Source organism: Perca flavescens, chromosome 18 (genome assembly GCF_004354835.1).
Source record: "Perca flavescens isolate YP-PL-M2 chromosome 18, PFLA_1.0, whole genome shotgun sequence".
In the NCBI taxonomy this organism is placed as follows: Eukaryota; Metazoa; Chordata; class Actinopteri; order Perciformes; family Percidae; genus Perca; species Perca flavescens.
The window spans coordinates 17,535,700-17,547,508 of NC_041348.1; the positions used below are offsets into that span (position 1 = coordinate 17,535,700).

The 11,809-nt window shown below is 38.8% G+C and overlaps 2 protein-coding genes across 4 annotated transcripts in view; both read right to left on the reverse strand.

Moving 5' to 3' along the window:
• Window positions 1–4,229, reverse strand: part of abcd4 (ATP-binding cassette, sub-family D (ALD), member 4) — a 10,650-nt gene extending 6,421 nt beyond the window's left edge. The window contains exons 1-7 of one of the 3 annotated variants that reach the window (XM_028605807.1): window positions 4,151–4,229; window positions 3,802–3,842; window positions 3,389–3,507; window positions 2,747–2,874; window positions 1,131–1,270; window positions 812–928; window positions 111–236 (exon numbers count right to left, since the gene is read on the reverse strand). In XM_028605807.1, the coding sequence (XP_028461608.1) occupies window positions 111–236; window positions 812–928; window positions 1,131–1,270; window positions 2,747–2,874; window positions 3,389–3,507; window positions 3,802–3,842 (671 nt within the window). In that variant the 5' untranslated portion in view covers window positions 4,151–4,229. Of the gene's footprint in view, window positions 1–110; window positions 237–811; window positions 929–1,130; window positions 1,271–2,746; window positions 2,875–3,388; window positions 3,508–3,801; window positions 3,848–4,150 lie in introns of those variants that run through there. The other 2 variants (XM_028605808.1, XM_028605809.1) reach the window with 2 other exon arrangements.
• Window positions 4,230–5,303: 1,074 nt separating this feature from the next.
• LOC114573551 (sphingosine-1-phosphate phosphatase 1) lies at window positions 5,304–10,961 on the reverse strand. Its single transcript, XM_028605810.1, has 3 exons — window positions 9,820–10,961; window positions 7,574–7,663; window positions 5,304–6,833 (listed from the first exon to the last, which is right to left on the reverse strand). The coding sequence occupies exons 1-3, from the start codon at window positions 10,513–10,515 to the stop codon at window positions 6,282–6,284; spliced, it is 1,338 nt and encodes a 445-aa protein (XP_028461611.1). The 5' UTR covers window positions 10,516–10,961; the 3' UTR covers window positions 5,304–6,281.
• Between the last annotated feature and the right edge of the window lie 848 nt (window positions 10,962–11,809).

Genomic DNA, 11,809 nt, shown 5'->3' on the forward strand with positions numbered 1-11,809 from the left:
AAGTTCAGGGAACACACTTTTAAGTCAATCTTGTTCTGCTTGTCTGTCAACACACATTATTATTGTCACTTGATACACTTACATAATAACCTACTTGCTACTGTACTTACCTGAAGTCTCCCTCCAGTTTTTCTTGCTCAAACAGAGTAGACACAATTGGCCCCATGAGGATTTTATTGGCAATGGTTCCAAAAACAAAGTAGCCAAAGATACTTACAGGACCAATCCAACCAGTGCTACAAAGCAAGGCAACTTTATGAATATCCTCATTTTAAAAGCCAAAAGCAAGTGTTTTCTGTACGTAAGGCTTTAAAACAACATAGCAAAGACAATGAGACATGGCCTACATACATTAAAACAGGATCAGCTTTAATCAAATTAAACACAAAGCATACAAAAGATAATACTCAAAGAAATACAAGTTATAGTGTCATTTCCCTGCAGTTACAGTGCAACATTTTTTAGGCTCCATTAAAATAAGTTTAGAGTTGCAGTAGATCTCTAGAGCTTTTACAAGTCACTGACAACAGGTGGACTTTACGGTCTCTTTACAAACCACAGACAAAGAGCACACGGAATGGATAAAAATGATATATAAAAAGGGAAGTCTTTATTTTTGACAACTTACTAATTTTTTCTCTTCGTTTTTTTTATGTAAATGTGCCTCTCTAAAGCACAAATATTGCCTTGTGGCTGTAATGACATTAGCACAATGTATGTCTCTGATGATGCTTCAATTTCACAGTAGGTAAGTAGTATGTGTTAAAGAGTGTGATACAGTATTACAGTTGCTGCGGTACTCTAAACTCACCTATGAAAGCAGTGGTAGGTGTAGTAAGCCAGTGTGAACGGTGATACAATCAAACGACTAGCCATGGTGCTCATCTGCTTACACAACCTCTCTGCGTCCTGACTGATTCGCTGGTCTCTGAAAGTTACACAGAAAGGAACACAAAGAAAAAACAAACCAATTAAATGATGTCTCTTTAAGATGATGTTCAATATTCTAATAGCCATGTGATCTTTACATAAAAACTTGTTGATAAATGTTGATGAATTGAAATTGAGTGTATGTCTACATTCTTTAAAAAAGCATTAGATATACAAAGAGGAAAACCATTCAAGCTTACGGGTTGTCTATATCCTCTTTGAGTACATTGAGCGTGTAATAGACTCGGCCCTGGAAGTAGGATGCATGAAGGCTCTCAGTTAGCGTCCTCCTCCAGCTTACATACATCTGATTGCAAATGTACTGGTCGATACTTTTCAACTGGGACAGGGAGAAAGGAACACAGAGATTAATTATCACAAGCACAACAACAATACACAGTCCAAAATATCTCCACATCATAAATTGTAAAGTGCAGTGTCGTTAGCACCAGTGGGCTATCAATAGTAAGGTGCAACATCATCATGGCGTTTTAATATTATACCAAAGTGCAGTATTATCACACGGAAAGGATCAAGTTATTTTCCCTAACTTATTCAGTAGTGTAATGCTGGTAGGAATGAATGATTTGCGAGCCCGGTTGGTTTGTAAGGACGGCACCCTATATCTTCTGCCTGATGGCAGCACCTCATACGCCTGAAATAGGGGATGTAGCCCATCACCGCAAATTGCTTGTCCTTTCCCTCACTAACCTGGATTCGCTGATCATGGTCAGAGAAATTAACTTCTATCCAGCAATCTTGCTGGCCATGTTAACTATCCTGTGTAATTTATTTTTGTTTGTCACTGACAAAGACAAATAACAGGCAATGGAGCAAAAAGTTAAAATACTCTCAACAAAAGAGCGATAGAAAAAGGACCATCATGTCTTTTTCTACCCTGAACTGTGTCAGCTTCTGCATAAAATACAGTCGCTCCAGACCCTTTTTATAGATGGCATCAGTGTTGGTATTCCATGATAGCTTAGCATCTATTATTGTTCCCATTCCTATTAAGTATCATGTGTGTAGGCTGTAAAATGAACATGTCAGGCTGCCCTGACCTGACAGCATTCCAAAATCAGACATCATGTCATAAAATAAAATCTAGGAAACAATGTATCTGATTCTTTATTTAGTCTCAGCCCACATAGAAATATTTAACTAGGCATATAATGTACAATGTTGGGAACATAGGATTTGTCCCAGTTATGATAACAGTAATGTACTCTAATCACATACAATAAATAATTTGGCTTAATGGTAGTAAGACTGTTACCTTGGCACTGCTCTGCACAATAACAAACAAGTTAACTTACTAATTATTGTGTAATATCCAGTTAATAAATAAACCTATGCTTATATATTTAGAAATAGGTTCCCGCTCATAACAAACAATATGCATACAAACAGAAAAAGCACATGCAGCAAATTAAGATTTTTCTAAAAGATGGCTTGATAACAAATAAAGCTCTAACAATAATGTGAAGTTAATGAGTAAAAATTCATCAAAAAATCTGAACTCTGTTTGATGATGGATTAACCTTTGTAAATAAGTACATAAAAGTATTGACACTTTTATCAATCCCCTAGATCTGCAGACCAATCAGCAGTGCTGAGCACAAAGGAAAATGATAAGAGAGTAGTACAGCTGAGTAAGCACATGCGTGAAGACTAAGAACTGTTAAAAGACCAAATTCCATGCTCAGCAAAAATACCTCTAGAGGGGTGAACTCTTTTGGTACTTTTGGGATATTTTGGTTACTAGTATCAGTATGTAGGTCAATTTGTGTCATCCCCCACATTTTTTTGAACTTACTGTGGAGTTGAGCAAGATGAGTACCATAGCTGTGCCCACCAGACTCCTGAAGCCTGGGTAATCTGTGTCTGCCAGCACATTGTAGAAGTGACTAGGGAGGACACCCACTTGGTAAATGATCAGCTGCTCTGATGGCAGAAAATAAGATGAGTTTGTGCATTGTTGGGACAAGAGAGACTCGTAAAACAACGAGCTAAAGGTCAGCAGGAAAAAAATTAAACAGAGTATGCCGTCTAGTATTATCTGAAGTGTAGTTTTACAATGCCACAAAAGGCATTGTCCAACAGGCAGGGTACAATATTAGCACCATCCACCAGCCAAATGCTGGTAAAACATGCAAGTGGCTGGTAGATTTGCTTCATTCACCAGCCAAAAAAACAATGGTAATCTATTGTGTGGCTGGTAAAATGTGATCATTCACTAGCAATTTGACTGGTGGATGATAAAAGTTAGTTTTGCGACCTGCCAACAGGCAGTGAATGCGACTCGTGATGAGGCTTCGTGCAAGAGACATTTCATTTAATTTACATTATCATCACCTCATTCAATAGCTAGCTGGATATGATTGTGACAATTTATTTCCCCTTTTGGCTCTAGCACTTCTTGTCTTGCACAAATAGCTTTTGTGACTCTTGCAGTTACCTGTCAGAGTGACAGCAAGCAGCGTCCCAAACATCAGAGCACTTTGACTGGTCCATGATGGGAACAGGACCTTCTGGATGCTGCAGAACCTCTGAACAAACTTCCAGTCTAGCTTTAGTCTAAAGTATGCACAACAAGAGATAATATATACAGTATAGATTAGAAAATTGCAACATATGAATATCTTATATCCTGTGGCCACATGCATGAACTGTGAGGTTTTTGTTATCATGAAATTCTTGCATTACTTTGCATCACTCTTAACACCACTAACGTTACTTCTTGCACAAACATTTAAACTGACCTGCCAATACAGTGTTGTACGTTATGGTGCATTTCTACTTTTTTGTTGTAATTGACGTTACTGTCAGAGGTGTGCAATCAATAACAATACACCTTGGAGTCATGCTTACCTTTTTGTCCCTCTGCCATTTGACTTTTCCAAACGAGGCATCTGTACTGGTGGCAGGAGACTATTATTTTTAGCAAATGAAACTTCCCATAACGTTACGTTTTTCGGACTTGATGTCACGAAAGGCGAATATTAACCAGCAGGTCAAGCTAACTTTAGACTAATGTTAACGTTAACAACAGCGAACGTTAAAGCAGCTAAAGAGAAAAACGGTTAACTTACAACGGGGAATAACAAACACATTTCTACAAAACAATTAAAAACAATTTCCCCCTTCGTACTTATCGCGGCTGCATTAATTAGCTTAGCTAACTGTTGCCTTACTTTAGCAACGTCTCACAGACCATTACCTTGTTTAGCGACGTACTTCACAATGCACTCACTGTAAGGTGGATATTTTGGTAGGTAAAAGAAAAATCCCGGACTTCCGGTGTAATGTACTGAGATCTTTCAAAATAAAAGGTTTATTAGCTTTTTATACCAAGGTCAATCTGGAAGAATACAAAATGCCATCTTCGCTCATACACTTAAATATATACTCACTTCTAGTTTTTACAAGCTTAATACAAAACCATGAGTACGATTTATGCCTGAAAGGTGCAAACAATAAATATTACCATCTCTCTGGAAACAGTTACAAGATATTTATAAATTTGTAATAGTGTAAAAGTGTTTGTAGTCTGTTTCTGTGTCCTGGCCGTGACCACTATTTCTAAAGGTAATGAGCCACATCTGGACAACCACAGTGTAAAAAAGAAAAAAAAAAGTAGGCTATACTGTAAAAGGAAGCTATTAATGGTTGTGGGTGGCAAAGCTTAGAGATACTTAAAAGGCTTGAAAATAGTGTTTGGATAATACCTCATAACAAAATTACAATTGTATTAAAATTAAGAGGAAAAAAAAAAAATATCCATTGTGAAAACATTAATTATTATCAGTCATGCTTGGTTACATTTTTGTCAAGTATTACTTACTTGAAATACTGACATTAACAGCTCAAATCTTTCATCGGTTGCTAAATGTATATCGACAAAAGACCGCACGGAGTCAGGCCACGTGCTGACCTTTGTGAATTCTTTAGATTTAGATACCAAAAACAGCCATCGACCAAAGTCCAATTTATAAAAACAGCACTGCAAAGACCAATGATTAGGCTGAATGTACGCTTGGGTTACAAACCAGACGAAGATCTAAAACCTTATCTATGTCGCTCAAAGGTTAAGCATGAATGTGCTAGTCCGATGGAGGGAGTATAACACATAACACTACACAGCCTAGACTGTATGCCTTCTCTTAGTATTGACTAAACAAAAATGCAGTTATTCTGGGTTTTTTAGCAGTACTTTCAATGTTACACCAGGCAGTCTTTAAAACTTATTAATGTACTATTTATGTGAAATTAAGCTAGGCTTTGTTAAAAGAAAATCTCATGCAAGCAAGCTGACCGCTGTCATTGAAAGTGAGATGACATAACATCCATATCCACAGAACTCAAAAGCACTGTTCAATTTTAATGTAAAATTTTTATTTTAAGGATATGCTTTAAATGATTATTCAGAACACTCAACTTACACTTGGGACCAAAATTACTTGTTTTGAAACAAGCAAAAAGAACGCAATGAGATAATGCTATGATAACGTAGAAAAATCTTAATAATACAAGGGCCTGCTCTTCCAGTCTTTCAGATTTTAATAGAGATCATGTAACTACCCAAACACCTGCTACCTCAAATACCTGCAGTATTTTACAGTTTCCAGGCGGATACGATTTAGGTATGGCAACAAATGTTAAGATACGTTGACTTCACACATTTCCGATTCATGTTTTTTTTTTTTTTCTTAAAGCGTGGAATTCTCCAATAACCTGTTATTTGAAATGGAAATGTACAAAGTTCCTCATTAATGAATGCAAGTATTATTACAGTAAATCTGGTAGGTGTAGTATTTGCAAAGCTCCACACAACACTTAAATTCGTCAACCACAGGTGGATCTTGAAGGATAAAGGCTGGTGATGTTCTATATTGTAGTTATTGTCAACAAATCCTAAAAAAAGGCCAAAAACAACAATCATTAAGTCTCTCAATACTTTCCAACTTCCTCTAATCTGTGGATCTTGGCTCAGAAGTCCATTGGTTCATACTGAAGGAACATGATCTTTAAAAATTGTCTTTAAAATGGGTCACAAATATTTACCTTGTTTTATTCATTTATTTTTAAAGCCAAAAAAAAAAAAAAAAAAAAGTACCTACAACCGCTGGGCCGTTTACAGTCAAACCGAGGTAAATACTGTATTTGGTGTGTTTTTGGACAAATATGGAGCTCTATGCACAATAAATATAGAATATCACCACATTTATCCTTTAAATTAGTTTCTGATATGCAGAAACACAACCTTTATTTGTGTGAACACAAGCAGCATGTTTCTAAGTGCCTTTACCAAATGAACTTGTCAGCAGTAAAGGACAGTTTGCACACAACACTCAGGTGAGGTTTAGGATCCTAAAGAGGAGAGGCCCCACACAAACACAACTAAAACCAACAACACTGTAGACAATGTAACGATAAGGCAGCTCTACTTTCATGTGCTGCCTCGCCCCTCTTACATCACCTGAAGGCAGCCCGAACAATCGACATAAAAACGGAATCGTTACTGCTTTCATAATCATTCTCGTGACAAGGATGACAGCGACTCCGATGAGGAAGCGCAGCAGGGAGACAACCACCAAGTTAGTGCTGATTGGTGGTAAAGTTAGAGGAAGTGAGGAAAGTGGCGGATCCAGCAGCAGCCCAAACTGATAGTTCACATGGGTAGCAATAGCCGCTCCTGCCGCGGTGCCTAGAGCCTGAGCTGTGTCGCCCCGAGAGGTGCTCCAGGAATCCAGAGAGAAAGCCACAAGTCCCAGGCTCACATGTGACACAATAATCATGAGTGGAGCAAAGTGGTCCATCATGTAGAAGCTGTCGATCTTGTCCAAAATTGGCTGGAAAAAGGCTAAAATAAGAAGGCTGTACAGGAAGCCAGTGATTACCTCCTGCAACACAGGGACATAAATCATCACAAACCCGGCATACGCTATGAAAGCCAATATGTTTTACTCATATTTGTACTCTAAAAAGTACTTGCTTGATATACCTACAGCCTTATAAAGTACATTAATAGTTTAATAAGTTATTAAACGGCAGAATAAACAAGATAAGTTAAAATCCAAAATATATTCTGACATTCTTTACATCAGTGCCAACATACCGCAAGTAATGCACGCAAAGTCTGACCTCTTTTAGCATTACTTTCTACATAATCAAAATAAACAAAAATCAGGTGAGCTTCTGACTGATAAACAGGTGTTGCTATTGTTGTACTACAGAACATAAACAATATCTACTAACCTCCGTTGCCTGGCCACCAAATCTAATCTAACCTTATCTACTGGCTTTGATTTGTTTATTGGCTCAGCTTTATATTCCCATAAATCATACATCTTACATTTCTGTGTACATTATTAAAAAAGGAGCATGCGTATGTGTCATGCATATTAATGTTATTTATTTAAGTTAACGTGTAAAAAAGAAGCAATCTGTCCACCTACAAAAATGCAAATATGCAGGTGATTTGAACAGAATAGATTTTTGACCCAGATATGGTAGACCTCATTGAGTAACCATTCTCAGCTGGGACTAGGTGAGGCAGCGTCACTCTATATTATCAAGTTCATTCTTACAGTTTTTCCAGCAAGGCATTATTTACTTCACATTAATTATTTAATATACTAACCAGAATAGAATGCATCCCCATGTAGACTCTGCTTACACAGACCAGGACGCTCCAGCTAAGGGCCACACAAAAGCCAAAGAGAAAGGGGTACTAGGAGAGAGTGAGAGAGCATAAAGACATGGCATTAAAAAATTAACCTTGATATTAGAAAAGGTGGTTGACAATAAGCCGTCAAAAAATACAAAAATACAGCAGTTTTCTGATATAAAAAAGGCCCATGGACTCATTTTGCAGGACTATATTTTTCTCAACATCCTGTTGACTATGACCAGACAATACAGTAGAAGAAGCTACAGTACCACTGTCCCTAGCAGGGCGTTAATGGCAACAGGCTAGATTTACATGAAGTCTCTGAACAGTATTACTGCAGTATTTCAGTATCACAGTGACCTCTGCATAGGTCAAACAAGAACCTACAGCCATGCTAGCTGCTCTGTGAGGTTGTACTTAATACTAAGCTTAACCTTTTTAACCTCCTCTGAAATGTTTCAGTTCCTTGACCTTCCACATCAGGGAACCTGACACCAAAATAGTTTAGGCAGTTCAGTAAACTGGCTAAACCCAGTTGTATGCCCTTATGCAGATGTACAACAACAACAAAAAAGGAGCATGAGTTTCTCAGCTCTTCTTTCCTGGTGGTGACCCCTTGGCAGGGCAATACGCTTACATTTCTTTTTTAACGTGATAAAAGTTGTTGCGGAATAACATCAAACATACAGTATACAATATGTACTGCGGGGACAAGCTGATTTAACTAAGATATTACTAAAGAATTCTGAAATACAGGATGTACATGGGACCTAACAAAGGACAGGAATCAATTGGGTGTCATTAATTAAATCACTTTTCAAACAGCACAGAGGCTTGCACTTAGGGTTGGGGTTTGATAGCATAACTAAAAGTTATTATTAATGACAACAACTCAAAACATTGGAGTGGAGGCTCTGATCTTACAGCAGAGAGTGCAGACGGCACACAAAGCCAATATCAGCCAAGCTTCATTTTGGCTTGCCATCAAGTTACACATGGATTTAACATTAATTAGAGACAGCTTATCAGTAGGGGAAAAGTTTGATTTCGTTGAGCTCTCTCTGACCGGACATATACTACTCTTTTCTCTCTTTCACACTTTGCAACTCTCAGTTCTTTTAAATCAAGGCTGAAGACCTTTTTTGAGGTTGCCTTTCTTTAAATAATTGTTTAAACTGTTTTTAACTGCTCTTTAATGTTTACTTTCTTATACTGCACTAATTTTTATGTTTTTAAATTTTGATTTTAATTGTTTTATGTAAAGCACTTTGAATTGCCTTGTTGCTGAAATGTGCTATATAAATAAAGCTGCCTTGCCTTAACTCCGCAGCAGTAAAGAAACCCTCCTAACCCCCTGTGCCCAATATTAACCAGAACACTCAGTAACAGGAGAATGTGTGTTGTCTCATCCCTGACTGTCTTACTTTGTTAAATTGCCTTGCTGTAGTGCTCATTGATACTTTAGATCCAAAGGTTTACTGAAACTTGATTTGATACTTCCACTTACCATACACTTTTACTAGCCCCTTCTGTTTCACACAATGGGAGTCTTTTAACAAAGCTCATCACCTGTACCCCTCTGACACATCCTGTCAGAGTCTGCTTTAACAGAGGAATGTTTGTTGTCTTCATACAAGACTAGGCAACAAGGATTAAGGACTATGAGTTCCTACATGGTTTCAGCGCGATTTCCTTTTTGTCTCAAATTGTAGACATCTCTCCTTGATCCACTAGCTGCCTGCCCCCTGAATACACTGTGAAAAAGCCCGGTCTCGGGAGACAACACATGGGTCGTAAACGTCAAACAAACACTAGGGGCACAGGCTGTGCACCAAAATACAACAAACCCGTTCCAGCCAATCACCGACAAGATAGTTGGGGAAGGGGGTGGGGGTTAGTGACAGTCAGTCATGACAGTTACGGAAACATGGGGGGAGGGGCGAGCTTGCTCTGTTTTGTTTGGTATTTACTTGGAATGTCAACAGAAGTGACATCATGCAGGAACTCATAGTGCACCTTTAACAGTAATTTAAAGGCAGTCTGTGGTTTTGCATTTCTGTGGCCAGACTTACCCACTGACTGACCCTTCTTGGCACTGAGGGGGCAAGCTGTACATTTCTACATAAACTGCACATCTTTTGCCTGCAGCAACTGCATTGAAATACTTTGTTTTCATCTGTATTTGAGACGTTGGGTGTGTTTAAAAGGATGCTCACCTGCCATCGTCCGTAGGTCAGCATGAAGAGACAGAAGGGTATTGCTGTCCCTGTCATAGCGTGCGTGGACGGCATGCTGTACTCGGAGTTGTAGAAGACCTCCACCTTCACCACAGGAGGGGAGGCCGGCCGGGACCAGCGAACCATATCTTTGGTGGACTGTCCCACGAACAGGTTCCAGGCCCAGACTATGATGAGTCTCCGGCTGACCAGGGCGTCGACGTTCCAGAAGACGAAGGGGAAGAAGACGATGAAGAACATCTCGTTGCCAAGCTCAGTCCCAAACGTGAACAGGTAGAACAGAAACTTGTTGTGGATCAGGAACTCTTGACCCACATCTCCGGTCAGGGAGTTCTTCCGGAGGGGTTTTGCTCTTGCGATGTCTGGGTCGACATTAGCTGCTGCTGATGGACTGTCAGGCCTGACGGAAATGTCACCCTGCATCCTGTTAAAAAGCGGCGCGGTCGCATCCCCGGGTGCTCCATTCCCAACACAAACGTCCGCGCTTGGTGCCCCCTGTTGCACCCTCTTCTTCAGTCCCGGGCAGTCCGGCTCCAAATCTCCACTGTCCGTCTTGACCAGTTTAACCGGAAATGTCCCTTTAACGCCGCAAACATTTTGAAACCTCGCTACATGGCGGGGGTCTTGGAGATAATTACACATCTGTTTAAACTTCCTTACATAGTAGTTTGCCATGACTTAAATTAACTGTTGCGCCGTAAAAATAGTTTTCTATTTAATTAATGTTCATTGAGTGAGCGTAAAGAGAGCGGAGCTCGGTGGCTGTTGCATTCCTCTTAACGAAATAAAATAACAGTGACTTAGCTAGCTAACAGCACAAAGCAGCTAACGTTACCCTTGTCTATTAGCCTACTTGTTATCTGCAGACAAAAAACAGACCTTGTACACCGTCGTGGACAGCAGCATCCAAAGTCCGTAACAGATAACCATTACTTCACGGTATAACGTTAGCTACCTCTTACGGCCACCAACCATTTAGACTAGCTAGCTACTGACAGAGCTACTGATAACTAACTGCGTCGTTGTTATTGGTTGTTATTCCCATTCTTCTTCTTCTGTTCGTTTTCTTCTTCGTTTGACTTAATGTTTGGTTAGTCAACCAATATCCAACATGTTCAAGTCTACCACCCCTGCTGGAGTTGTGATCAATTACACATTTTACACACACACACACACAAAAAAAAAGAAATCCTGCAAAAACGTCATTGCATTGGTGGAAGAAGTATTCCGATTTTGTAAAAGTACTAATAGGCCTACCACACTGTAAACATACTCAAGTATTTGTTAAAAGTAAAAGTCCTGCATTAAAAAATGTTATTCAAGTAAAAGTATGTAGGTTTCATCAGGAAAATGTAGGCTACTTAGTAAAGTAGGCATATTAAAAGTAAAAGTAGGCTACTCATTGCAGAAAAATCATCACATTTTAGAAACTGGAAACGATCAAAACAGTTCTGTCAATCAACGTGTTAAGTGTTTACAGCTAGTCATTTCAGCTGTACTTCTAGGTCTATTGAGTAGTTTAATTTATAATAAAACGTTGTATTTTGTAGACTGTGTGTATTTTGTGTGCACAAATCTTAATTTGTAAAGTAACTTTATTGTACTTTATTGGATTCTTATGAACATGTAAGCAGTAGGCTATTTACTGGTTTTGCAGGTCAAGGTAGAGCCTAAGGTGGAGCTGATACTGCATCAGTATCTGAAATGGGCCATACTCACCAGTACTAAGTACATTTGGTATATGTATACCAAAACAGGCTATGTATCATGATTTATAATTTAAAAAAAACAAGCAACTGTATGTAAAATCAGACATTCAGGCCAAATGGAATGATCCTTTGTTTCATAACCATATTTTCAGATAATGTGATGATTCAACCGTGAGATTAATAGTCGAATCAGGCTCCTTAGATTGAATAGTCACCCATTGGGGGTCAACCTTACAAGATATAGGTTAGCCTACGTATAA

Excerpts from the sequence above, each read along its gene's own strand:
- LOC114573551 (XM_028605810.1), bottom strand. The coding sequence starts at position 10,515 with ATGGCAAACTACTATGTAAGGAAGTTTAAACAGATGTGTAATTATCTC. Across the intron at positions 7,664-9,819 it reads TGACCTACGGACGATGGCAG|TACCCCTTTCTCTTTGGCTT; the intron begins GTGAGCATCCTT and ends ACTCTCTCCTAG. Across the intron at positions 6,834-7,573 it reads TGGGGATGCATTCTATTCTG|GAGGTAATCACTGGCTTCCT; the intron begins GTTAGTATATTA and ends CCTGTGTTGCAG.